The sequence below is a fragment of the Taudactylus pleione genome, unplaced genomic scaffold (genome assembly GCF_031769625.1).
Source record: "Taudactylus pleione unplaced genomic scaffold, aTauple2 ptg001198l, whole genome shotgun sequence".
Lineage (NCBI taxonomy): Eukaryota > Metazoa > Chordata > Amphibia > Anura > Myobatrachidae > Taudactylus > Taudactylus pleione.
Window position 1 is genome coordinate 263,997 of NW_028285599.1, and position 27,334 is coordinate 291,330.

Genomic DNA, 27,334 nt, shown 5'->3' on the forward strand with positions numbered 1-27,334 from the left:
TCAGCACTCCTATAATACTGTAACTGGGAATACAGAGTATCTCTGTACAGGTTACTGATACTCAGCACTCCTATAATGCTGTAACTGGGAATACAGAGTATCTCTGTACAGGTTACTGATACTCAGCACTCCTATAATGCTGTAACTGGGAATACAGAGTATCTCTGTACAGGTTACTGATACTCAGCACTCCTATAATGCTGTAACTGGGAATACAGAGTATCTCTATACAGGTTACTGATACTCAGCACTGCTATAATGCTGTAACTGGGAATACAGAGTATCTCTGTACAGGTTACTGATACTCAGCACTCCTATAATGCTGTAACTGGGAATACAGAGTATCTCTGTACAGGTTACTGATACTCAGCACTCCTATAATGCTGTAACTGGGAATACAGAGTATCTCTATACAGGTTACTGATACTCAGCACTGCTATAATGCTGTAACTGGGAATACAGAGTATCTCTATACAGGTTACTGATACTCAGCACTCCTATAATACTGTAACTGGGAATACAGAATATCTCTATACAGGTTACTGATACTCAGCACTCCTATAATGCTGTAACTGGGAATACAGAGTATCTCTATACAGGTTACTGATACTCAGCAATCCTATAATACTGTAACTGGGAATACAGAGTATCTCTGTACAGGTTACTGATACTCAGCACTCCTATAATGCTGTAACTGGGAATACAGAGTATCTCTATACAGGTTACTGATACTCAGCACTGCTATAATACTGTAACTGGGAATACAGAGTATCTCTATACAGGTTACTGATACTCAGCACTCCTATAATACTGTAACTGGGAATACAGAGTATCTCTGTACAGGTTACTGATACTCAGCACTGCTATAATGCTGTAACTGGGAATACAGAGTATCTCTGTACAGGTTACTGATACTCAGCACTCCTATAATGCTGTAACTGGGAATACAGAGTATCTCTGTACAGGTTACTGATACTCAGCACTGCTATAATGCTGTAACTGGGAATACAGAGTATCTCTGTACAGGTTACTGATACTCAGCACTCCTATAATGCTGTAACTGGGAATACAGAGTATCTCTATACAGGTTACTGATACTCAGCACTCCTATAATACTGTAACTGGGAATACAGAGTATCTCTATACAGGTTACTGATACTCAGCACTCCTATAATGCTGTAACTGGGAATACAGAGTCTCTCTATACAGGTTACTGATACTCAGCACTGCTATAATGCTGTAACTGGGAATACAGAGTATCTCTATACAGGTTACTGATACTCAGCACTCCTATAATACTGTAACTGGGAATACAGAGTATCTCTATACAGGTTACTGATACTCAGCACTCCTATAATGCTGTAACTGGGAATACAGAGTATCTCTATACAGGTTACTGATACTCAGCACTCCTATAATACTGTAACTGGGAATACAGAGTATCTCTATACAGGTTACTGATACTCAGCACTCCTATAATGCTGTAACTGGGAATACAGAGTATCTCTATACAGGTTACTGATACTCAGCACTGCTATAATGCTGTAACTGGGAATACAGAGTATCTCTATACAGGTTACTGATACTCAGCACTGCTATAATGCTGTAACTGGGAATACAGAGTATCTCTATACAGGTTACTGATACTCAGCACTCCTATAATGCTGTAACTGGGAATACAGAGTATCTCTGTACAGGTTACTGATACTCAGCACTCCTATAATACTGTAACTGGGAATACAGAGTATCTCTATACAGGTTACTGATACTCAGCACTCCTATAATGCTGTAACTGGGAATACAGAGTATCTCTGTACAGGTTACTGATACTCAGCACTGCTATAATGCTGTAACTGGGAATACAGAGTATCTCTATACAGGTTACTGATACTCAGCACTGCTATAATGCTGTAACTGGGAATACAGAGTATCTCTATACAGGTTACTGATACTCAGCACTGCTATAATGCTGTAACTGGGAATACAGAGTATCTCTATACAGGTTACTGATACTCAGCACTGCTATAATGCTGTAACTGGGAATACAGAGTATCTCTGTACAGGTTACTGATACTCAGCACTCCTATAATACTGTAACTGGGAATACAGAGTATCTCTATACAGGTTACTGATACTCAGCACTCCTATAATGCTGTAACTGGGAATACAGAGTATCTCTGTACAGGTTACTGATACTCAGCACTGCTATAATGCTGTAACTGGGAATACAGAGTATCTCTATACAGGTTACTGATACTCAGCACTGCTATAATGCTGTAACTGGGAATACAGAGTACCTCTATACAGGTTACTGATACTCAGCACTCCTATAATACTGTAACTGGGAATACAGAGTATCTCTGTACAGGTTACTGATACTCAGCACTCCTATAATGCTGTAACTGGGAATACAGAGTATCTCTGTACAGGTTACTGATACTCAGCACTCCTATAATGCTGTAACTGGGAATACAGAGTATCTCTGTACAGGTTACTGATACTCAGCACTGCTATAATGCTGTAACTGGGAATACAGAGTACCTCTATACAGGTTACTGATACTCAGCACTGCTATAATGCTGTAACTGGGAATACAGAGTATCTCTATACAGGTTACCGATACTCAGCAATCCTATAATACTGTAACTGGGAATACAGAGTATCTCTGTACAGGTTACTGATACTCAGCACTCCTATAATGCTGTAACTGGGAATACAGAGTATCTCTATACAGGTTACTGATACTCTGTATTCCCAGTTACTGCATTATAGCAGTGCTGAGTATCTCTATACATGTTACCTATACTCAGCACTCCTATAATGCTGTAACTGGGAATACAGAGTATCTCTTTACAGGTTACCTATACTCAGCACTCCTATAATGCTGTAACTGGGAATACAGAGTTCCTCTACATGTTCTGTGTTCCCAGTTACAGCATCTTACAGTATTAGGACTGGAATAAGTACTCTGTGCTCCCAGTTACAGCATCTTACAGTATTAGGACTGGAATAAGTGCTCTGTGCTCCCAGTTACAGTATTAGGACTGTAATAATTACTCTGTGCTCCCAGTTACAGCATCTTACAGTATTAGGACTGGGATAAGTACTCTGTGCTCCCAATTACAGCATCTTACAGTATTAGGACTGGAATAAGTACTCTGTGCTCCCAGTTACAGCATCTTACAGTATTAGGACTGGAATAAGTGCTCTGTGCTCCCAGTTACAGTATTAGGACTGTAATAATTACTCTGTGCTCCCAGTTACAGTATTAGGACTGTAATAATTACTCTGTGCTCCCAGTTACAGCATCTTACAGTATGAGGACTGGAATAAGTACTCTGTGCTCCCAATTACAGCATCTTACAGTATTAGGACTGGAATAAGTACTCTGTGCTCCCAATTACCGCATCTTACAGTATTAGGACTGTAATAAGTACTCTGTGCTCCCAGTTACAGCATCTTACAGTATTAGGACTGGAATAAGTACTCTGTGCTCCCAGTTGCAGCATCTTACAGTATGAGGACTGTAGTAAGTACTCTGTGCTCCCAGTTACAGCATCTTACAGTATTAGGACTGTAGTAAGTACTCTGTGCTCCCAGTTACAGCATCTTACAGTATGAGGACTGTAGTAAGTACTCTGTGCACCCAGTTACAGCATCTTACAGTATTAGGACTGGAATAAGTACTCTGTGCTCCCAGTTGCAGCATCTTACAGTATTAGGACTGTAGTAAGTACTCTGTGCTCCCAGTTACAGTATTAGGAATGGAATAAGTACTCTGTGCTCCCAGTTACTACAGTCCTCATACTGTAAGATGCTGTAACTGGGAGCACAGAGTACTTATTCCATTCCTAATACTGTAACTGAGAGCACAGAGTACTTACTACAGTCCTCATACTGTAAGATGCTGCAACTGGGTGCACAGAGTACTTACTACAGTCCTCATACTGTAAGATGCTGTAAGTACTCTGTGCACCCAGTTACAGCATCTTACAGTATAAGGACTGTAGTAAGTACTCTGTGCACCCAGTTACAGCATCTTACAGTATGAGGACTGTAGTAAGTACTCTGTGCTCCCAATTACAGCATCTTACAGTATTAGGACTGTAGTAAGTACTCTGTGCTCCTAGTTACAGCATCTTACAGTATGAGGACTTTAGTAAGTACTCTGTGCTCCCAGTTACAGCATCTTACAGTATTAGGACTGGAATAAGTACTCTGTGCTCCCAGTTACAGCATCTTACAGTATGAGGACTGTAGTAAGTACTCTGTGCTCCCAGTTACAGCATCTTACAGTATGAGGACTGTAGTAAGTACTCTGTGCTCCTAGTTACAGCATCTTACAGTATTTAGGACTGTAGTAAGTACTCTGTGCTCCCAGTTACAGCATCTTACAGTATTAGGACTGTAGTAAGTACTCTGTGCACCCAGTTACAGCATCTTACAGTATTAGGACAGTAGTAAGTACTTTTTGCACCCAGTTACAGTATTAGGACTGTAGTAAGTACTCTGTGCTCCCAGTTACAGCATCTTACAGTATTAGGACTGTAGTAAGTACTCTGTGCACCCAGTTACAGCATCTTACAGTATTAGGACTGTAGTAAGTAGTTTTTGCACCCAGTTACAGTATTAGGACTGTAGTAAGTACTCTGTGCTCCCAGTTACAGCATCTTACAGTATGAGGACTGTAGTAAGTACTCTGTGCACCCAGTTACAGCATCTTACAGTATTAGGACTGTAGTGAGTACTCTGTGCTCCTAGTTACAGCATCTTACAGTATTAGGACTGTAGTAAGTACTCTGTGCTCCCGGTTACAGCATCTTACAGTATTAGGACTGTAGTAAGTACTCTGTACACCCAGTTACAGCATCTTACAGTATTAGGACTGTAGTAAGTGCTCTGTGCTCCCAGTTACAGTATGAGGACTGTAGTAAGTACTCTGTGCACCCAGTTACAGCATCTTACAGTATTAGGACTGTAGTAAGTGCTCTGTGCTCCCAGTTACAGTATGAGGACTGTAGTAAGTACTCTGTGCTCCCAGTTACAGTATGAGGACTGTAGTAAGTACTCTGTGCTCCCAGTTACAGCATCTTACAGTATTAGGACTGTAGTAAGTACTCTGTGCTCCCAGTTACAGTATTAGGACTGTAGTAAGTACTCTGTGCTCCCAGTTACAGCATCTTACAGTATTAGGACTGTAGTAAGTACTCTGTGCACCCAGTTACAGTATGAGGACTGTAGTAAGTACTCTGTGCACCCAGTTACAGTATTAGGACTGTAGTAAGTACTCTGTGCTCCCAGTTACAGTATTAGGACTGTAATAAGTACTCTGTGCTCCCAGTTACAGCATCTTACAGTATTAGGACTGTAGTAAGTGCTCTGTGCTCCCAGTTACAGTATTAGGACTGTAGTAAGTACTCTGTGCTCCCAGTTACAGCATCTTACAGTATTAGGACTGTAGTAAGTACTCTGTGCTCCCAGTTACAGCATCTTACAGTATGAGGACTGTAGTAAGTACTCTGTGCACCCAGTTACAGCATCTTACAGTATTAGGACTGTAGTGAGTACTCTGTGCTCCTAGTTACAGCATCTTACAGTATTAGGACTGTAGTAAGTACTCTGTGCTCCCAGTTACAGCATCTTACAGTATTAGGACTGTAGTAAGTGCTCTGTGCTCCCAGTTACAGTATGAGGACTGTAGTAAGTACTCTGTGCTCCCAGTTACAGAATGAGGACTGTAGTAAGTGCTCTGTGCTCCCAGTTACAGTATTAGGACTGTAGTAAGTACTCTGTGCTCCCAGTTACAGTATTAGGACTGTAGTAAGTACTCTGTGCTCCCAGTTACAGCATCTTACAGTATTAGGACTGTAGTAAGTACTCTGTGCTCCCAGTTACAGCATCTTACAGTATTAGGACTGTAGTAAGTACTCTGTGCACCCAGTTACAGTATGAGGACTGTAGTAAGTACTCTGTGCTCCCAGTTACAGCATCTTACAGTATTAGGACTGTAGTAAGTACTCTGTGCTCCCAGTTACAGCATCTTACAGTATTAGGACTGTAGTAAGTGCTCTGTGCTCCCAGTTACAGTATGAGGACTGTAGTAAGTACTCTGTGCACCCAGTTACAGTATTAGGACTGTAGTAAGTACTCTGTGCTCCCAGTTACAGTATTAGGACTGTAATAAGTACTCTGTGCTCCCAGTTACAGCATCTTACAGTATTAGGACTGTAGTAAGTGCTCTGTGCTCCCAGTTACAGTATTAGGACTGTAGTAAGTACTCTGTGCTCCCAGTTACAGCATCTTACAGTATTAGGACTGTAGTAAGTACTCTGTGCTCCCAGTTACAGCATCTTACAGTATGAGGACTGTAGTAAGTACTCTGTGCACCCAGTTACAGCATCTTACAGTATTAGGACTGTAGTGAGTACTCTGTGCTCCTAGTTACAGCATCTTACAGTATTAGGACTGTAGTAAGTACTCTGTGCTCCCAGTTACAGCATCTTACAGTATTAGGACTGTAGTAAGTGCTCTGTGCTCCCAGTTACAGTATGAGGACTGTAGTAAGTACTCTGTGCTCCCAGTTACAGAATGAGGACTGTAGTAAGTGCTCTGTGCTCCCAGTTACAGTATTAGGACTGTAGTAAGTACTCTGTGCTCCCAGTTACAGTATTAGGACTGTAGTAAGTACTCTGTGCTCCCAGTTACAGCATCTTACAGTATTAGGACTGTAGTAAGTACTCTGTGCTCCCAGTTACAGCATCTTACAGTATTAGGACTGTAGTAAGTACTCTGTGCACCCAGTTACAGTATGAGGACTGTAGTAAGTACTCTGTGCTCCCAGTTACAGCATCTTACAGTATTAGGACTGTAGTAAGTACTCTGTGCTCCCAGTTACAGCATCTTACAGTATGAGGACTGTAGTAAGTACTCTGTGCACCCAGTTACAGTATGAGGACTGTAGTAAGTACTCTGTGCTCCCAGTTACAGCATCTTACAGTATTAGGTCTGTAGTAAGTACTCTGTGCTCCCAGTTACAGCATCTTACAGTATTAGGACTGTAGTAAGTGCTCTGTGCTCCCAGTTACAGTATGAGGACTGTAGTAAGTACTCTGTGCTCCCAGTTACAGTATGAGGACTGTAGTAAGTGCTCTGTGCTCCCAGTTACAGTATTAGGACTGTAGTAAGTACTCTGTGCTCCCAGTTACAGCATCTTACAGTATGAGGACTGTAGTAAGTACTCTGTGCTCCCAGTTACAGTATGAGGACTGTAGTAAGTACTCTGTGCTCCCAGTTACAGTATTAGGACTGTAGTAAGTACTGCTGTTGTACCTGTAAAGTCATAAGAGATGGTAAGAAGACATCGAAGGCTGCCGGGGTGATGACAGGAGGCGGCTCCACGTGAGACAGTAGGTTTAGTAACAGGGGTCCCTGGACAATCTGTCTGGGAGAGGAAGAGGACGGTCACTCAGTGCTGATATATAGGTCAGTGTCATTTATCTGTATAATGTGCGGATGTGACAGATGCAGACGAGTCCTCAGAGAGCCGGAGCACAGGAGTAACAAGTGTACCAATCCCTTACCTAAAGGCCTTCCTCCCTAATATGACGTAACATCTTATGTATACATTGTAACCATACGTAACATGACTTATCCATGTACTCACTGAGAGATATTACATAGGTAAAGGTGTGTGTATTATATATTGCAATATGTTTCCAGGGTATGTACTGATTGTTCTGCGCCAACCTCCGATTATCCAGGGTGTATAGGTCATGGCATAACTATTCCCAGTGGATGGGGAGAACATCCCTAATATACAGCACAGCCACCATCTTGCTGCGTCCTGGGACCAACGTCTGAGCCGGGAACGAGTTTTTATTGTGTTGTTACCCGAATAATTGGCCAGTGACCCATTCAGAGCTGCAGAAACTACAGTAGATCATTAAATAAAGCGGATGAAACCCGGATATCTGTACATGCTGCCATATATCTGCTTGTAGACGCCTCATCCCCACTTAAGTGGCTTCTCCACGGGGACAGTTATTCAGCGCAGGGTTATATACATCATTTATTACCAGGAATATCAGCCCTCGCACCACTGATTTACTGCTGCAATTTGTGTCCTAATAGCGAAGCAGATTCTGTTATACAGAAGAGGGCAGCAATCAATGCCTGTAAGTGGGCAGCACAGGCCCCTAACCCCCGGGGGCTCATTAGCTGGAATGAAGCTGTTGCAGAGACTCTGAGAGGTTATTAGAACGTCACATCCCCCCGGGGGTCCGGGCAGCCAGCGCAGTACTTAGTCGGAGGCTGTTTTGTTTTCATCTTGGGATAATTGGGCAGAATAAAGAAACTTACTGGTTGGAGTAGAGGGGAAGACAAGACCAGGCAAGGAAAGAGCCGCCCGGAGAGGCGTCATTCACTGCGCACAATCTCAGCACCAGCATCGCCTCGTACGGGAGGGTCTCCAGGGGCACAGGAAACGTGATCCTGAAATACAGGGACATTATTATCACATGTGTATACTGTCATACAGAACTGCCCTTACACAGAGACCCCTCCTATACAGACTTCTACGCACAGAGACCCCCTCCTATACAGACATCTATGCACAGAGACCCCCTCCTATACAGACTTCTACACACAGAGACCCCCTTCTATACAGACATCTATGCACAGAGACCCTGCCACTGCACAGAGACACCCCTCCTATACAGACTTCTACACACAGAGACCCCCTCCTATACAGACATCTATGCACAGAGACCCCCTCCTATACAGACATCTATGCACAGAGACCCTGCCACTGCACAGAGACCCCCTCCTATACAGACTTCTACACACAGAGACCCCCTCCTATACAGACATCTATGCACAGAGACCCTGCCACTGCACAGAGACCCCCTCCTATACAGACTTCTACACACAGAGACCCCCTCCTATACAGACATCTATGCACAGAGACCCCCTTCTATACAGACATCTATGCACAGAGACCCTGCCACTGCACAGAGACCCCCTCCTATACAGACATCTATGCACAGAGACCCCCTCCTATACAGACATCTATGCACAGACCCTGCCACTGCACAGAGACCCCCTCCTATACAGACTTCTACACACAGAGACCCCCTCCTATACAGACTTCTACGCATAGACCCCACCACTGCACAGAGACCCCCTCCTATACAGACATCTATGCACAGAGACCCCCTCCTATACAGATATCTATGCACAGAGACCCCCTCCTATACAGACTTCTACACACAGACCCCACCACTGCACAGAGACCCCCTCCTATACAGACATCTATGCACAGAGACCCCCTCCTATACAGACATCTATGCACAGAGACCCCCTCCTATACAGACTTCTACACACAGAGACCCCCTCATATACAGACATCTATGCACAGAGACCCTGCCACTGCACAGAGACCCCCTCCTATACAGACATCTATGCACAGAGACCCTGCCATTGCACAGGGACCCCCTCCTATACAGACTTCAACGCATAGACCCCACCACTGCACAGAGACCCCCTCCTATACAGACATCTATGCACAGAGACCCCCTCCAATACAGACTTCTACGCACAGAGACCCCACCACTGCACAGAGACCCCCTCCTATACAGACATCTATGCACAGAGACGCCCTCCTATACAGACTTCTACACACAGAGACCCCCTCCTATACAGACATCTATGCACAGAGACCCTGCCACTGCACAGAGACCCCCTCCTATACAGACTTCTACGCATAGACCCCACCACTGCACAGAGACCCCCTCCTATACAGACATCTATGCACAGAGACCCCCTCCTATACAGACTTCTACACAGAGACCCCCTCCTATACAGACATCTATGCACAGAGACCCTGCCACTGCACAGAGACCCCCTCCTATACAGACTTCTACACACAGAGACCCCCTCCTATACAGACATCTATGCACAGAGACCCTGCCACTGCACAGAGACCCCCTCCTATACAGACATCTATGCACAGAGACCCTGCCATTGCACAGAGACCCCCTCCTATACAGACTTCTACGCATAGACCCCACCACTGCACAGAGACCCCGCCACTGCACAGAGACCCCCTCCAATACAGACTTCTACGCACAGAGACCCCACCACTGCACAGAGACCCCCTCCTATACAGACATCTATGCACAGAGACCCTGCCACTGCACAGAGACCCCCTCCTATACAGACATCTATGCACAGAGACCCCCTCCTATACAGACATCTATGCACAGAGACCCCCTCCTATACAGACTTCTACACACAGACCCCACCACTGCACAGAGACCCCCTCCTATACAGACATCTATGCACAGAGACCCCCTCCTATACAGACTTCTACACACAGAGACCCCCTCCTATACAGACATCTATGCACAGAGACCCTGCCACTGCACAGAGACCCCCTCCTATACAGACTTCTACACACAGAGACCCCCTCCTATACAGACATCTATGCACAGAGACCCTGCCACTGCACAGAGACCCCCTCCTATACAGACATCTATGCACAGAGACCCCCTCCTATACAGACTTCTACGCATAGACCCCACCACTGCACAGAGACCCCCTCTAATACAGACATCTATGCACAGAGACCCTGCCATTGCACAGAGACCCCCTCCTATACAGACATCTATGCACAGAGACCCCCTCCTATACAGACTTCTACGCATAGACCCCACCACTGCACAGAGACCCCCTCTAATACAGACATCTATGCACAGAGACCCTGCCATTGCACAGAGACCCCCTCCTATACAGACTTCTACGCATAGACCCCACCACTGCACAGAGACCCCCTCTAATACAGACTTCTACGCACAGAGACCCCACCACTGCACAGAGACCTCCTCCTATAAAGACATCTATGCACAGAGACCCCCTCCTATACAGACTTCTACACACAGAGACCCCCTCCTATACAGACTTCTACACACAGAGACCCCCTTCTATACAGACATCTATGCACAGAGACCCTGCCACTTCACAGAGACACCCCTCCTATACAGACTTCTACGCATAGACCCCACCACTGCACAGAGACCCTGCCACTGCACAGAGACCCCCTCCAATACAGACATCTATGCACAGAGACCCCACCACTGCACAGATACCCCACACCACTGCACAAAGACCTCCTCCTATAAAGACATCTGTGCACAGAGACCCCCACCACTGCACAGAGACCTCCTCCTATAAAGACATCTACGCATAGAGACCCCCTCCTATACAGACATATATGCAGAGACCCCACAACTGCACAGAGATCCTGCCACTGCACAGAGACCCCCTCCTATATAGACATCTATGCACAGAGACCCCACTACTGCACAGAGACCCACACCTGTCTGTGTACGCAGATGGGGTAATTACTGACGCATCACAATAGATTAACTGACTTGTGCTTGATTAAATAGATCCACAAATCATGGCCTGCTGGTGCTATATGAGGATTGGAGTTGGGAGCCCCCGGTCCAGAACATACCTGCAGACATTTCCCACCTCCTCACTACTACATCATAGTGTGTGTTGGGAACAAATGGGATGTCCGGGGCCATCGGGATGCAATTTGGTAATAGTGGTCCTGCTCCAGATTGGTCTACTCTCCCGGCAGAAGTCCCTGGAATTTGGGAGTAACTATGGTTTAGCTTCCGCCGGATTAAAAGGTACCTATACGGACACACAGGCTTTAAACGAGCTGAAATACTCTGCGCTGAACAATATTTTCAGAATGTGTAATTACATTAAAAGGATCTTTCACTTACCCTTGCGCACACCATGGGATGTAGCTATGAGACCGGCAGCCGTGATGCCGCCAGTCTAAATCCCGACGCTGAAGTCCGACACGGGACTTAAGATCGGCGTCGAAATAACAACACCCATCGTAATCCCGACACCAGAATACAGAAGGACGGCTGCCCAAACGAGGTGCCCTTAGTGTTAGCCGTGGCGGGGGGGGGTGGGCGGGGGGGGATAGGGTTAGGTACCATAGCGGGGTTAGCGTCAAGTTTTGTGTGGGGGAGGTTAGGGTTAGGCACACCTAGGGGGGAGGGTCAGAATACTTACTCAACCTCTGTCATTATACTAACCATCGGATGCTGCTATCGGTATTGTGACGGTAGACATCCCTAGAGCCGACATTACATACCCATTCCCTCACCATAACAGCTAGAATCTACACTTAGGCCAATCCCTGAAATATCCTCATTATAATCTGAAGCTTTGTCCTCCCCCAATTATCCCTCAATGTAAAGGTCCCGACATTTAACAGTGTAATAAAAACATTTGCAAATAATCAGGTTTATTTGGATGATCTGTGAGACAGGACAGATTGAGGGCTGATCCCAAAAGCTTACATCTCATCCCAGACAACCTTCGTGAGGAAACACTTTGTAGCTGTAACATTCCTGGTCTTTACTTCAGGACAGATCTTCCTCCCGGCGTACGTCACCGCGCAGGAAGCGCAGAACAGGTTTTCACTGAAAGCACAAGAAAGAATCATTATATTATATATGCTATTATCTCCTGGGTGTCCCCGGCTGCCTCTCTGCTATTATCTCCTGGGTGTCCCCTCTCTGCTGTTATCTCCTGGGTGTCACCAGCTGCCTCTCTGCTATTATCTCCTGGCTGTCCCCTCTCTGCTATTATCTCCTGGGTGTCCCCTCTCTGCTGTTACCTCCTGGGTGTCCCCAGCTGCCTCTTTGCTATTATCTCCTGGCTGTCCCTTCTCTGCTATTATCTCCTGGGTGTTCCCGGCTGCCTCTCTGCTATTATCTCCTGGGTGTCCCCGGCTGCCTCTCTGCTATTATCTCCTGGGTGTCCCCTCTCTGCTATTGTCTCCTGGGTGTCCCTGGCTGCCTCTCTGCTATTATCTCCTGGGTGTCCCCGGCTGCCTCTCTGCTATTGTCTCCTGGGTGTCCCAGGCTGCCTCTCTGCTATTGTCTCCTGGGTGTCCCCTCTCTGCTGTTATCTCCTGGGTATCCCCGGCTGCCTCTGTGCTATTATCTCCTGGGTGTCCCCGGCTGCCTCTGTGCTATTATCTCCTGGGTGTCCCCTCTCTGCTATTACCTCCTGGGTGTCCCTTCTCTGCTGTTATCTCCTGGGTGTCCCCGGTTGCCTCTCCGCTATTATCTCCTGGCTGTCCTCGGCTGTCTCTCTGCTATTATCTCCTGGCTGTCCTCGGCTGCCTCTCTGCTATTATCTCCTGGGTGTCCCCGGCTGCCTCTCTGGTTTATCTCCTGGGTGTCCCTGGCTGCCTCTGCTATTATCCCCTCGGTGTCCCCGGCTGCCTCTCTGCTATTATCTCCTAGATGTCCCCGGCTGCCTCTCTGGTTTATCTCCTGGGTGTCCCTGGCTGTCTCTCTGCTATTATCTCCTGGGTGTCCCCGGCTGCCTCTGCTATTATCCCCTCGGTGTCCCCGGCTGCCTCTGCTATTATCCCCTCGGTGTCCCCTCTCTGCTATTATCTCCTGGGTGGCCCCTCTCTGCTATTACCTCCTGGGTGTCCCCGGCTGCCTCTCTGCTATTATCTCCTGGCTGTCCCCGGCTGCATCTCTGCTGTTATCTCCTGGGTGTCCCCTCTCTGCTATTATCTCCTGGCTGTCCCCTCTCTGCTGTTATCTCCTGGGTGTCCCCGGCTGCCTCTCTGCTATTATATCCTGGGTGTCCCCTCTCTGCTATTATCTCCTGGGTGTCCCCGGCTGCCTCTCTGCTATTATCTCCTGAGTGTCCCCGGCTGCCTCTCTGCTATTATCTCCTGGGTGTCCCCTCTCTGCTGTTATCTCCTGGGTGTCCCCGGCTGCCTCTCTGTTATCTCCTGGGTGTCCCCGGCTGCCTCTCTGTTATCTCCTGGGTGTCCCCGGCTGCCTCTCTGCTATTACCTCCTGGGTGTCCCCGGCTGCCTCTCTGCTATTACCTCCTGGGTGTCCCCGGCTGCCTCTCTGCTATTACCTCCTGGGTGTCCCCGGCTGCCTCTCTGCTATTACCTCCTGGGTGTCCCCGGCTGCCTCTCTGCTATTACCTCCTGGGTGTCCCCGGCTGCCTCTCTGCTATTACCTCCTGGGTGTCCCCGGCTGCCTCTCTGCTATGATCTCCTGGGTGTCCCCGGCTGCCTCTCTGCTATGATCTCCTGGGTGTCCCCGGCTGCCTCTCTGCTATTACCTCCTGGGTGTCCCCGGCTGCCTCTCTGCTATTATCTCCTGGGTGTCCCCTCTCTGCTGTTATCTCCTGGGTGTCCCCTCTCTGCTATTACCTCCTGGGTGTCCCCGGCTGCCTCTCTGCTATTATCTCCTGGGTGTCCCCGGCTGCCTCTCTGCTATTATCTCCTGGGTGTCCCCGGCTGCCTCTCTGCTATTATCTCCTGGGTGTCCCCGGCTGCCTCTTTGCTATTACCTCCTGGGTGTCCCCGGCTGCCTCTCTGCTATTATCTCCTGGGTGTCCCCTCTCTGCTATTATCTCCTGGGTGTCCCCGGCTGCCTCTCTGCTATTATCTCCTGGGTGTCCCCGGCTGCCTCTCTGCTATTATCTCCTGGGTGTCCCCGGCTGCCTCTTTGCTATTACCTCCTGGGTGTCCCCGGCTGCCTCTCTGCTATTATCTCCTGGGTGTCCCCGGCTGCCTCTCTGCCATTATCTCCTGGCTGTCCCCGGCTGCCTCTCTGCCATTATCTCCTGGCTGTCCCCGGCTGCCTCTCTGCCATTATCTCCTGGCTGTCCCCGGCTGCCTCTCTGCCATTATCTCCTGGCTGTCCCCGGCTGCCTCTCTGCCATTATCTCCTGGCTGTCCCCGGCTGCCTCTCTGCCATTATCTCCTGGCTGTCCCCTCTCTGCTATTATCCCCTGGGTGTCCCCTCTCTGCTATTATCCCCTGGGTGTCCCCTCTCTGCTATTATCCCCTGGGTGTCCCCGGCTGCCTCTCTGCTATTAATATCCTGGGTGTCCCCGGTTGCTATTATCTCTTGTCTATGGCCCCCCACCTTCCCACGTCTCCTCACCTCCCTCCTATCCACCATCACCATCGCCTCTATTCCGCAATTACGCTGTGTTGGCGTTATCCTCTCCTTCACGCCCCACAATCCCTGCACAATATCTCCAGTTCCTGGCCCTCTCTCACCCTGCGGATACATCTGTCATCTGTCTGTCTGGCTGTTTGCAAATTGCACAACAAAATGCACATCAGTAACTTTCCCTCTATGTACAGAAGTTTTATTTTTCTTTACCTGATAGAGCTATACAGAAAGTCTATGATCACTGGAAAGGGGACATGAACCGTTCATTTTGCACATATTCAGGTGACTATACTGCACCAGGGTCCGACTGGTGCAGAGGGGTACAGGCCCCTTCCTCTCATCTAGGGGCAGAGCAGGATCATGGATGAACTTGGGTCCTTGGTTTGTTTCTATGGAATCTACACCAAGATTAGCCCTCCTGCCAATCAAAGAGGGTGGTCCTGCCACACCCCCATCCCCTTCTTTATAAAGGGGCCCTGTTCTTTGCATTTTCCTGTCTAAAGTCGGGTACACACTTACTGATGTCTGTACCCAGCGATGCGGTGCTTGATGGGCCACATATCGAGCGGCCCGTACACATTACACGATCCAGTGCCCGACATGTTGGATACAGACTCCATTCATCTGCCAGGCATCGGCAGCTGGGCCATTCCGTAGGGCCTACAAGCAGGCCGACAGAAATACCCTGATAGACGACCTGTGGGCGGGTGCATGGTTGTCCATAGTGGGTACACATTTGCCAATGTGGACGATATGTCGGCCCGATCCAAAATATCGTCTAATGTATACCCACCATAATGGTTAGCCAAGACCCCCTATGGTAGCAGACCGACACTATAAGGATCCCACCGACCTTCCTCACCATATACAGTGTGTACAGTATATGTAATAGAGATACCATTCCAGATGCACACGGATATATACGAACGCCGTGATGTGCGTTCAACCACCCAAGGGAGCGAATATGTATCCTGCAAGCCACATTTAGCTAGTCGGAGCGCGGGTCGTAAGTCCGATCAGTCGCTAAACAGGAAGGTCGGTAAGTGAGGAATATCTGTATATCAATATACCACACCGTTATATATACATATAATACATCATACAAACTCGGCACTCACCGACTTACATTTCATACTGTAATACATTCAAAGTCAGGTAATGAATTAGCTCCAGCTAATGAGGCAGAGCAAGGGGGCAGAGCAAGGGGGCAGAGCAAGGCTCATATGTTTTAGTGTCAGTGTAGGGACAGACCAGACAGGGAGACTATGATGTGATTGGTCAGTGTAACAAATTATTGCAATATTTTGAATCTAACATTTCCTGAATTTGAACATATTACAGTTTGGATTATAGGTTGGTGACTGTCATTGATTGAAGACATTATAAAAATAAATATATATATGTATCAAAATTTCAAAAGATCAAAGAGAGGAGAGAGAGTGCGTGTACCACGTGCTGAGGGTAGTGCCATGCACTGAGTGCAGTGCCAGGTGCTGCGTACCCCATTTGCAGTGGTAACTTCTTGTGTAAATATATAATGAAGTGCTTTGCGTGGGAATGTTACACAGGGAAGACTGAGCCCGGAAACGTGGCGATATATCACAGGGGGCAGATGTGACTGAGTACACCCATCGCTAATCTCCTTTTCTACTTCAGGGTCCATAGGGTATCCACAGGATACCTTGGGGTATAGGTGTGACGTCAGTCACAGGGCACCAAAGAGTTAAGCTTTCAGCCTCCCAGGATGCACTGGGTCCCCCTCCTATACCCCGCCCCCGAGCCAAGGCACCTCAGTTTAGTTTGGTGCCCGGCCGGAGTCGGGTGCACCTGTTGGAGTGAGGGCTAGAAGAGCCCCTGAAGCTTTTTCTTCATGCAGCTGTGGCTGCACATCTGGATGTACAGCATGGACAGTCAGTCCTGACGTCCATGCTGTCTTCCCTACACCCCGCCAGTACCAGAACGCCGGTACTGATCCGGGGATGCTGGTGGGCATCTGGGGTCACAGCTAGCGGTGACTCCAGATGTTCCGGACCATGGCCGGATTCAAGGGGGACAGAGGTAAGCAGCGGGGTCCCGCGGTGGGTCCCCGCTGATCACATGGTCCTAAGTCCCCAGGCAGGGGGCTCCCTGGGTACTGGCTGCAGCGTGGAGCCAGGCGACCAACCTGCGCTTCCACTACCCCCTGGGACAGCGGACCGCAGCAGAGCGGTAGCGCTGCGGCGTCCCAGGGGTTAAATGCATGCCAGGGGAGCGCGCCTTCCCTGTCTCACAGCCGGCGCCTCCCCCGCTGCACACAGCCCTCTCTGCACTGTGCTGACTGGCCCTGTGTCAGCGCTCCTCCCCCAGGCCAGCCTCCTCTCTGCTCCTCGGCGGCCATCTTCTCCAACGCATGGTGAACGCTGCTGGAAGCACTGGAAGGAAGCATCGTGGTCTGGGTCCCCCCGCATACCTCTCCTCCGCTGTGGCTCAGGTCTGTGTATGCAGCGCTGTGTCCTACCAGGCCCTGTGTCTGTGTAGTTGAGTGATCAGTGCTGTTAGTGCAGGAATTGTTATTTCTCTGCATTGTATGTGACTGTGCTAGCGCTGCTGCCTGTAACTTTTCTTCTCAAAACTGTCAGCTTTATTACTGTCCCTGTTCTTTCTGCTAAGCCCTTGCGGTGCGGTGCTGCAGGGTGGTCTCTCGCCTATTTAATATATAATTGGTGAGAGGGGTCACATACGTGGTGCCATCATGTCTGAAAGTGATTTTCCCCTCCGGCTACAGTGTACCACGTGTAAAGTACCGTTAGCGGAGGGGGAGGGTAGCGCGGAGGGCCTTTGCCGGCAGTGTTTGTCCATGGCGCGGCCTCTTACGGTTACAGCACCGGTACAGGAGCCGCCCTGGGCTTGTTTCGCTCAGGCGCTAACAGCTTTAGTGGGCCAGTTAGCTCCGCAGCCCGCGTTTACTCCGATGGGTTTGTCCCAGCAGTCTGTGGTGTCGTCACCCATGCAGGGGTTCCCACGACAATTGGTGGTACCCCACCGTCTCCCTATTTCCCCGCTCCCGGTTTCTCAGGAGCCAGCGTGGGTTAACTCCCTGACGAGTTCTGTACAGCACTTGTCGGATGTATTGCAAGGGGAGTCTGTGATGCGGCCTCATAAACGGCCGGTGGTGTCTCTGTCCGCTCCTTATGAGGATGACGCAGGGACGTCTGATGATGGGGAGATTCTGGATCCTTACGATCAGGAACCTCTCCATACTAAGGACGCTGATGCTAAGTCCAAAGTATATATTCCTGGACTTATGCGGGCGGTCCGCACAGCCTTGGTGATTGACGAAGTTCCCCCAGCGGCTAAGTCTAAGTATGCCTTTTTCAAAGACGTGAAGGGCGATGCCACAGTCTTTCCTCTTTCGGGTCAGTTGGTGGACCATTTAGAGGAGGCGTGGAAACAGCCTGGCAAAAGATACCAGCCGCAGAGACGCCTGGCGGTGGCTTATCCGTTCGCGGATAATTATTTTGCTAAGTGGGAATCCCCTCCACAGGTGGATTCTCACGTGACCCGTCTTGTCCGTAGTGCCACATTGCCGATGCCATCCATGTCCTCCCTTAAGGATGCTACGGACCGCAAGGTGGAAATCTGCCTGAAGTCCGCTTATTCCCTTGCGGGGGGGGCAGCACGGCCGGCTATGGCCATTTGCTGGGTTGCCAGAGCGATGGAGCGCTGGGCGGATTCATTAGAGGCTTCTTTTGATTCCGACTGTCCGGCCGAACAGGCGGAGTTGATTGGCAATCTCCGTGATTCGGCCACTTACATCAACCAGGCGGCTCTAGACATTAGTACTCTGGTGTCTAGAATTTCTTCAGCAGCGGTAGCTGCTCGTCGCACCTTGTGGCTGCGATCCTGGAAGGCGGACGCAGATTCCAAGAAGGGTCTGGAAGCCTTGCCGTTTACCGGAGAAGTTCTCTTCGGTCCGGATCTGGATAAGATTGTGGCCACGCTGGCGGCAGCCAAATCGGCTTGTCTCTCGTCGGCCGCTGCTCCTTCTGGTTCTGGACCATCGTCCTTTCGGTCATCTAGGGCCCAGGGCAGGCCCAAACCACAGTCGTTTCCTCGTCAGGCTGGCCCTAGTAAATCGGTCAAGCCCCGGAAGCAGGCATGGAGTACCAGACGTCCGGCCCCCAAGCCAGATGACAAGCCTGCGGCCTGACGGTCCGGGCCTCCCTTTGGGGGATCCCAGGGTGGGAGGCCGCCTGCTGCAGTTCGCCCAGTGTTGGTCGGACACTATGACAGACACTTGGGTTCTGGAGGTGGTCTCCCACGGGTACGCCCTCTCCTTCCGGCACAGACCCCCGGCTCGATTCTTCACCACGGGTCTACCATCAGACCGGAACAAGGCTACGGAGCTGCGGAAGGTATTGCACACTATGCTCCAGGCTGGAGTTATAGTGCCTGTTCCATTCTCCCAGAGGGGCCAGGGTTTCTATTCAAATCTTTTTTTGGTACAGAAACCCAATGGGTCGTATCGTCCGATTCTCAACCTCAAAGCACTCAACAAGTCTTTGCGGGTACCGAAGTTTCGGATGGAGACCCTACGGTCCATCATTCTGGCGCTGGAACCTGGGGACTACATGGTGTCATTGGACATACAGGACGCTTACCTGCATGTCCCTATTCTTTTGCGCCATCAACAGTTCCTCAGGTTTGCAATCCGCAGCGACCACTTCCAGTTTCGGGCGTTACCTTTTGGCCTGGCGACAGCACCATGTGTCTTCACCAAGGTGATGGCGGTCATGGCGGCTTCTCTGCGGCTGCAGGGAGTCCGCATGTTGCCGTACTTGGACGACCTGTTATTGGTGGCAGGATCTCCAGAGCTCCTGTTAGGCCACTTAGACCTGACCATTGCCCCGCTGCAACGGCACGGCTGGCTAATCAACTGGCAGAAGTCCACTCTAATCCCGTCTCGGAGGATTCTGCATCTTGGAGCCTTATTGGACTCGGGACAGCAAAAGATCTTCGTGGCGGAGGAAAAGATCTCTGCTTTGCAGTCAAGGGTGCGCAGTTGTCTGCACAGCCGCCAGGTGTCTCTACACTCGGCGATGAGGTTACTGGGCTCCATGGTGTCGGTGTTCGACATGGTGGAATATGCCCAGTTTCACTCCAGACCTCTGCAGCACCTGATCCTGTCAAAGTGGAACGGGCTGCCTCAGTCTCTGAAGTCCCAGACGATTGTGTTCACCCCGGAGGTTCGCCTGTCCCTTGCTTGGTGGTTACAGACGACCCACCTCAGCAAGGGACGTCCGTTCTGGATTCCAAATTGGGTCCTGTTGACTACGGACGCCAGTCTTCGGGGCTGGGGAGCAGTTTCGGGTCCACATCTGTTCCAGGGCAGGTGGACTCCGACAGAAGCGGAGCTTCCATCAATATCTTGGAACTCCGTGCGGTCTTCAATGCTCTCCAGCAGGCACATCGGTTTCTCCAGGGTCACCCGGTACAGGTCCAGTCGGACAACGCTACCACCGTGGCCTACATAAACAGGCAAGGAGGAACCCGAAGCCGGGCGGCTCTCGTAGAGGTGTCTCGGATCCTGGTTTGGGCGGAGCGCAATCTTCCGGCCATATCAGCGGTCTTCATCCCGGGAGTGCTCAATTGGGAGGCGGACTTTCTAAGTCGCCAGGACGTTCATCCGGGGGAATGGTCCCTGCACCCGGACGTTTTTCAACTACTGGTGGACAGATGGGGTCTTCCAGAGATCGACCTCATGGCGTCCCGGCACAACAACAAGTTGCCGGTGTACGGGTCTCGCACAAGAGACGAAGGGGCGTCTTTGGTGGATGCTCTGTCCGTCCGGTGGACGTTCCGGTTCGCATATCTGTTCCCTCCGGTCTCCCTTCTTCCACGGGTAATCCGGAAATTCAAACAGGAAGGAGGGACGCTCCTGTTGATAGCTCCCGCGTGGCCCAGACGGCACTGGTTCTCAGACCTTCAGGGTCTGTCCGTGGACAGTCCTCTGCGGTTGCCGCTACGACCGGACCTCTTGTCTCAGGGTCCTTGTCGTCACCCGGACCTGACTCGGCTGTCTTTGACGGCGTGGCTGTTGAGACGGCCATGCTGAGGTCCCGGGGGTTTTCCAGCTCTGTGGTGCGTACCATGTTGCGAGCTCGGAAACCGTCTTCCGCGAGGATATACCATCGCTTGTGGCATATGTTCTTCCAGTGGTGCCGACCGAGAGGTTATGCACCGCGGGAGTTTCGTCTGTCTCGGATTCTCGCCTTCCTGCAAGCGGGACTAGATCATGGGCTTCTCCTTGCTTCTTTGAAGGTACAGGTTTCGGCCCTGTCTGTCTGGTTTCACCGTAGGATTGCTACAATCCCGGATGTGCGCACCTTTATGCAAGGTGTTGTCCGCATTCAGCCGCCCTTTGTTCCACCTGTGGCGCCTTGGGATTTGGCTGTGGTCCTGAGGGCTCTCCAAGGACCGCCGTTTGAACCACTGGGCTCAGTGGATCTTAAATGGCTAACAGCTAAGACTGTTTTCCTTCTGGCTATTGCTTCGGCCAGACGTGTTTCTGAGTTAGGGGCTCTTTCTTGTAGACCCCCTTTCTTGGTTTTTCATGGGAACAGGGCAGTGCTCCGCACTCGGCCAGAGTTTCTTCCCAAAGTTGTTTCCCAGTTTCATGTTAACGAGGAAATCGTTGTTCCGGCCTTTAACTCACCGGGTCTTTCCGTGGGTGAGGCCTCTTTGGATGTAGTGCGGGCCTTAAGGACTTATGTACACCGCACTTCTTCGTTTAGGAAGTCGGACGCTTTGTTTGTCCGCTGTGACTTCCGTAAAATGGGTTGGCCTGCTCCAAAGCAAACTTTGGCAGCCTGGATCCGTATGGCTATTTCTGAAGCTTATCTTCATGAAGGCCTGCCGGTTCCTCCTTCTGTGAAGGCTCATTCCACTAGGTCTGTGGGTCCTTCGTGGACAGCTCGACGTGGTGCCTCTGCAGTCCAGATCTGCAAGGCTGCTACGTGGTCCTCTCTCCATACCTTCGTGAGGTATTACAGGTTTGACACCTTCGCCTCTCAGGATGCTTCCTTCGGGCGGCGGATTCTCCTTTCAGCACAGGAGTGTCCCCACCCTTAAAGGATACTGCTTTGGGACATCCCCAAGGTATCCTGTGGATACCCTATGGACCCTGAAGTAGAAAATATGAGATATGGTAAGAACTTACCCTTGTTATCTCTATTTCTACGAAGTCCATAGGGTTCCACAGGACTCCCGCCCTGTCGCACCTGTGCTGCAGATGGGCTTTGCTCTGGTCACCAGTTTTCCGTCTCCCTCTGGTGAGAATGTGATTCTTGTATGTGTCCAGATCTTTGTTCTCGCTCTTCCTTCTCCTCCTCCGGCCTATGGCTTGGTAACTAACTGAGGTGCCTTGGCTCGGGGGCGGGGTATAGGAGGGGGACCCAGTGCATCCTGGGAGGCTGAAAGCTTAACTCTTTGGTGCCCTGCGACTGACGTCACACCTATACCCCAAGGTATCCTGTGGAACCCTATGGATTTCGTAGAAATAGAGATAACAAGGGTAAGTTCTTACCATATCTCATATTATTACTCAAAATAATTGCAGCCTATTCTGCTCACACTGTAATATATTCATTTTCCAGCCAGGAAACAAAGAACATTACTACTGCTCCGCATCAAATGTAATCTTCATGAATAATTCACATAATTAGATGCTAGGAAAAGAGGGACAATTAGTAATAACTTTGCAGTCACCATCAGTGTATTACTGCCGCCCTGCCTCAGTGTATTACCGCCGCCCTGCCTCAGTGTATTACCGCCGCCCTGCCTCAGTGTACGACCGCCGCCGCCCAGCCTCAGTGTATCACTGCCGCCCAGCCTCAGTGTATCACTGCCGCCCAGCCTCAGTGTATCACTGCCGCCCAGCCTCAGTGTGATCAGAGTGATAGCAAAACATTAGGTGTGACCAAATCAACTGTTTGGAACATTCTTAAAAAGAAAGAACGCACCGGAGAGCTCAGCAACACCAAAAGAACACGGAAAACAACTGTGGTGGATGACAGAAGAATTATTTCCCTGGTGAAGAAAAACCCCTTCACAACAGTTGGCCAAATCAAGAACACTCTCCAGGAGGTAGATGTATATGTGTCAAAGTCAACAATCAAGAGTAAACTTCACAAGAGTGAATATAGAGGACTCACCACAAGATGTAAACCATTGGTGAGCCACAAAAACAGGACGACCAGATTAGAGTTTGCCAAACAACATCTAAAAAAGCCATTACAGTTCTGGAACAACATCCTATGGACAGATGAGACAAAGATCAACTTGTACCAGAGTGATGGGAAGAGAAGAGTATGGAGAGGGAAAGGAACTGCTCATGATCCAAAGCATACCACCTTACCAGTGAAGTATGGTGGTGGTAGTGTCATGGCATGGGCATGTATGGTTGCCAATGGAACTGGTTCCCTTGTATTTATTGATGATGTGACTGCTGACAAAAGCAGCAGAATGAATTCTGAAGTGTTTCAGGCAATATTATATGCTCATATTCAGTCAAATGCTTCAGAACTCATTGGACGGCGCTTCACAGTGCAGATGGACAATGACCCGAAGCATACTGCAAAAGCAACCAAAGAGTTTTTTAAGGCTAAAAAGTGGAATGTTATGCAATGGCCAAGTCAATCCCCTGACCTGAATCCGATTGAGCATGCATTTCACTTGATGAAGACAAAACTGAAGGGCAGAGACCGCAGCGCCACAGTATAATCCCTGTAAGGAGCACGGCACATCAGGACAGAGATCGCAGCGCCACAGTATAATCCCTGTAAGGAGCACGGCACATCAGGGCAGAGACCGCAGCGCCACAGTATAATCCCTGTAAGGAGCCCGGCACATCAGGGCAGAGACCACAGAGTAACAGTAAAATCCCTGTAAGGAGCACGGCACATCAGGGCAGAGACCGCAGTATAACAGTATAATCCCTGTAATGAGCACGGCACATCAGGGCAGAGACCGCAGCGCCACAGTATAATCCCTGTAAGGAGCACGGCACATCAGGACAGAGACCGCAGAGTAACAGTATAATCCCTGTAAGGAGCACGGCACATCAGGGCAGAGACCACAGTATAACAGTATAATCCCTGTAAGGAGCACGGCACATCAGGGCAGAGAACGCAGCGTCACAGTATAATCCCTGTAAGGAGCACGGCGCATCAGGGCAGAGACCGCAGTATAACAGTATAATCCCTGTAAGGAGCACGGCACATCAGGACAGAGACCGCAGAGTAACAGTATAATCCCTGTAAGGAGCACGGCACATCAGGGCAGAGACCACAGTATAACAGTATAATCCCTGTAAGGAGCACGGCACATCAGGGCAGAGAACGCAGCGTCACAGTATAATCCCTGTAAGGAGCACGGCACATCAGGGCAGAGACCACAGCGTAACAGTATAATCCCTGTAAGGAGCACGGCACATCAGGGCAGAGACCACAGCGTAACAGTATAATCCCTGTAAGGAGCACGGCACATCAGGGCACAGACCGCAGAATAACAGTATAATCCCTGTAAGGAGCACGGCACATCAGGGCAGAGACCGCAGTATAACAGTATAATCCCTGTAAGGAGCACGGCACATCAGGGCAGAGACCGCAGCGTCACAGCATAATCCCTGTAAGGAGCACGGCACATCAGGGCAGAGACCGCAGCATAACAGTATAATCCCTGTAAGGAGCATGGCACATCAGGGCAGAGTCCGCAGCGTAACAGTATAATCCCTGTAAGGAGCACGGCACATCAGGGCAGATACGGCATCGTAACAGTATAATCCCTGTAAGGAGTACGGCACATCAGGGCAGAGACCGCAGCGTCAGTGTAATCCCTGTAAGGAGTACGGCGCATCAGGGCAGAGACCGCAGCGTAAGTATAATCCCTGTAAGGAGCACGGCACATCAGGGCAGAGACCGCAGCGTCAGTATAATCCCTGTAAGGAGCACGGCGCATCAGGGCAGAGACCGCAGCGTTAGTGTAATCCCTGTAAGGAGCACGGCGCATCAGGGCAGAGACCGCAGTATAACAGTATAATCCCTGTAAGGAGCACGGCACATCAGGGCAGAGACCGCAGCGTAACAGTATAATCCCTGTAAGGAGCACAGCATATCAGGGCAGAGACCGCAGCGTCACAGTATAACCCCTGTAAAGAGCACGGCACATCAGGGCAGAGACCGCAGCGTCACAGTATAACCCCTGTAAAGAGCACGGCACATCAGGGCAGAGACGCAGCGTCACAGTATAACCCCTGTAAAGAGCACGGCACATCAGGGCAGAGACGCAGCGTCAGTGTAATCCATGTAAGGAGCACGGCGCATCAGGGCAGAGACCGCAGCTTCACAGTATAATCCCTGTAAGGAGCACGGCACATCAGGGCAGAGACCGCAGTATAACAGTATAATCCCTGTAAGGAGCATGGCACATCAGGGCAGAGACCGCAGTATAACAGTATAATCCCTGTAAGGAGCACGGCACATCAGGACAGAGACCGCAGCGTCAGTGTAATCCCTGTAAGGAGCACGGCACATCAGGGCAGAGACCACAGCGTCAGTGTAATCCCTGTAAGGAGCACGGCGCATCAGGGCAGAGACTGCAGTATAACAGTATAATCCCTGTAAGGAGCACGGCGCATCAGGGCAGAGACCGCAGCGTCAGTGTAATCCCTGTAAGGAGCACGGCGCATCAGGGCAGAGACTGCAGTATAACAGTGTAATCCCTGTAAGGAGCACGGCACATCAGGGCAGAGACAGCAGTATAACAGTATAATCCCTGTAAGGAGCACGGCGCATCAGGGCAGAGACTGCAGTATAACAGTATAATCCCTGTAAAGAGCACGGCGCATCAGGGCAGAGAACGCAGCGTCAGTGTAATCCCTGTAAGGAGCACGGCGCATCAGGGCAGAGACCGCAGTATAACAGTATAATCCCTGTAAGGAGTACGGCACATCAGGGCAGAGACCGCAGTGTAACAGTATAATCCCTGTAAAGGAGCACGGCACATCAGGGCAGAGACCGCAGCGTCAGTATAATCCCTGTAAGGAGCACGGCACATCAGGGCAGAGACTGCAGTATAACAGTATAATCCCTGTAAGGAGCACGGCACATCAGGGCAGAGAACGCAGCGTCAGTGTAATCCCTGTAAGGAGCACGGCGCATCAGGGCAGAGACTGCAGCGTCAGTGTAATCCCTGTAAGGAGCACGGCGCATCAGGGCAGAGAACGCAGCGTCAGTGTAATCCCTGTAAGGAGCACGGCACATCAGGGCAGAGACCGCAGCGTCAGTGTAATCCCTGGGCCTGTGAGAACGTCTCTCTCCATTCTGGGCCCAGTTCCGTGGCTTTAACCCCTGCGCAGCCGATTGCGGCTACATGATGGATTTATTACATTAATGCTACGTGAATAATGGATATTTATGTTGGTAATTTATCTGTAATTGTTGTTGCCAGTCGCATCTTCTAATGAAAAGGCTGCGGAGAATGGAGGCGAGTTATCCAAACAATCTTCAGGAAGCAATTAAGCTCTCAGACTACATTTAGCTCCTCTCCACGAGCTAATTGTCATTTGCCAGCGATGATAAACATTGTGCATTTTGGAAATGGAGAAAATGATAGAAAATCAGCAATAGATGAAAATAACAATTATTCATTTGGAAAGAGATCTCGTCACGTTGCGCAGTGTCGGCAGAATGTACGGGGAAGTAATCCCAAGAATTTATATGTCCTGTGTATATAACTGGCGCACACAGACGCCACGGCTTCACTGGACCCACCCCCATGTCTGGATCAGCCAATGCACACAGGGGATTTCTGCTCAGCAAGTATAAAAGACTGTCAGTCACTTTCTGCTGGATCAGAAAAAGAAGCATCTTACTCCTAACAGGGCAAAATTACTCCAAAAATCACTTATCAGTGCAATGTATCAAGAAACAATTGAAGGGGTGGCTGAGAAATACTAAAGTACCCCAGTCTCTGCAGATTTGCGCATTGGCGTAATGCCTTCACCTATTGATAAACAGCCCAATGTGAGCCGATCATATGACACAGAAATCCAATTCTGGGACAAGTTATTTGCCATCTTCAGTCACATAATCGGCTATATCGCGTCCACCAGCCAAGCCGGAGAAAGATGGAGACCGGAGGTTTCCTGACTCCTATAATCTTATTATTACTTAGCAGGATATTATTATTCCCTGTTACTTAGCAGGATATTATTATTCCCTGTTACTTATTGGTACTTAGCAGGATATTATTATTCCCTG

General features: G+C 49.7%; 1 protein-coding gene across 1 annotated transcript in view; it reads right to left on the minus strand.

Annotated features, from left to right (window-relative positions):
- Window positions 1–27,334, minus strand: part of LOC148451039 (phosphatidylinositol 3-kinase C2 domain-containing subunit gamma-like) — a gene marked incomplete at its 3' end in the record, with an annotated part of 402,128 nt that overhangs the window by 258,636 nt on the left and 116,158 nt on the right. Inside the window, exons 12-14 of the mRNA XM_088462349.1 lie at window positions 12,387–12,509; window positions 8,359–8,490; window positions 7,330–7,441 (exon numbers count right to left, since the gene is read on the minus strand). Of these exons, the coding sequence (XP_088318475.1) occupies window positions 7,330–7,441; window positions 8,359–8,490; window positions 12,387–12,509 (367 nt within the window). The remainder of the gene's footprint in view (window positions 1–7,329; window positions 7,442–8,358; window positions 8,491–12,386; window positions 12,510–27,334) is intronic.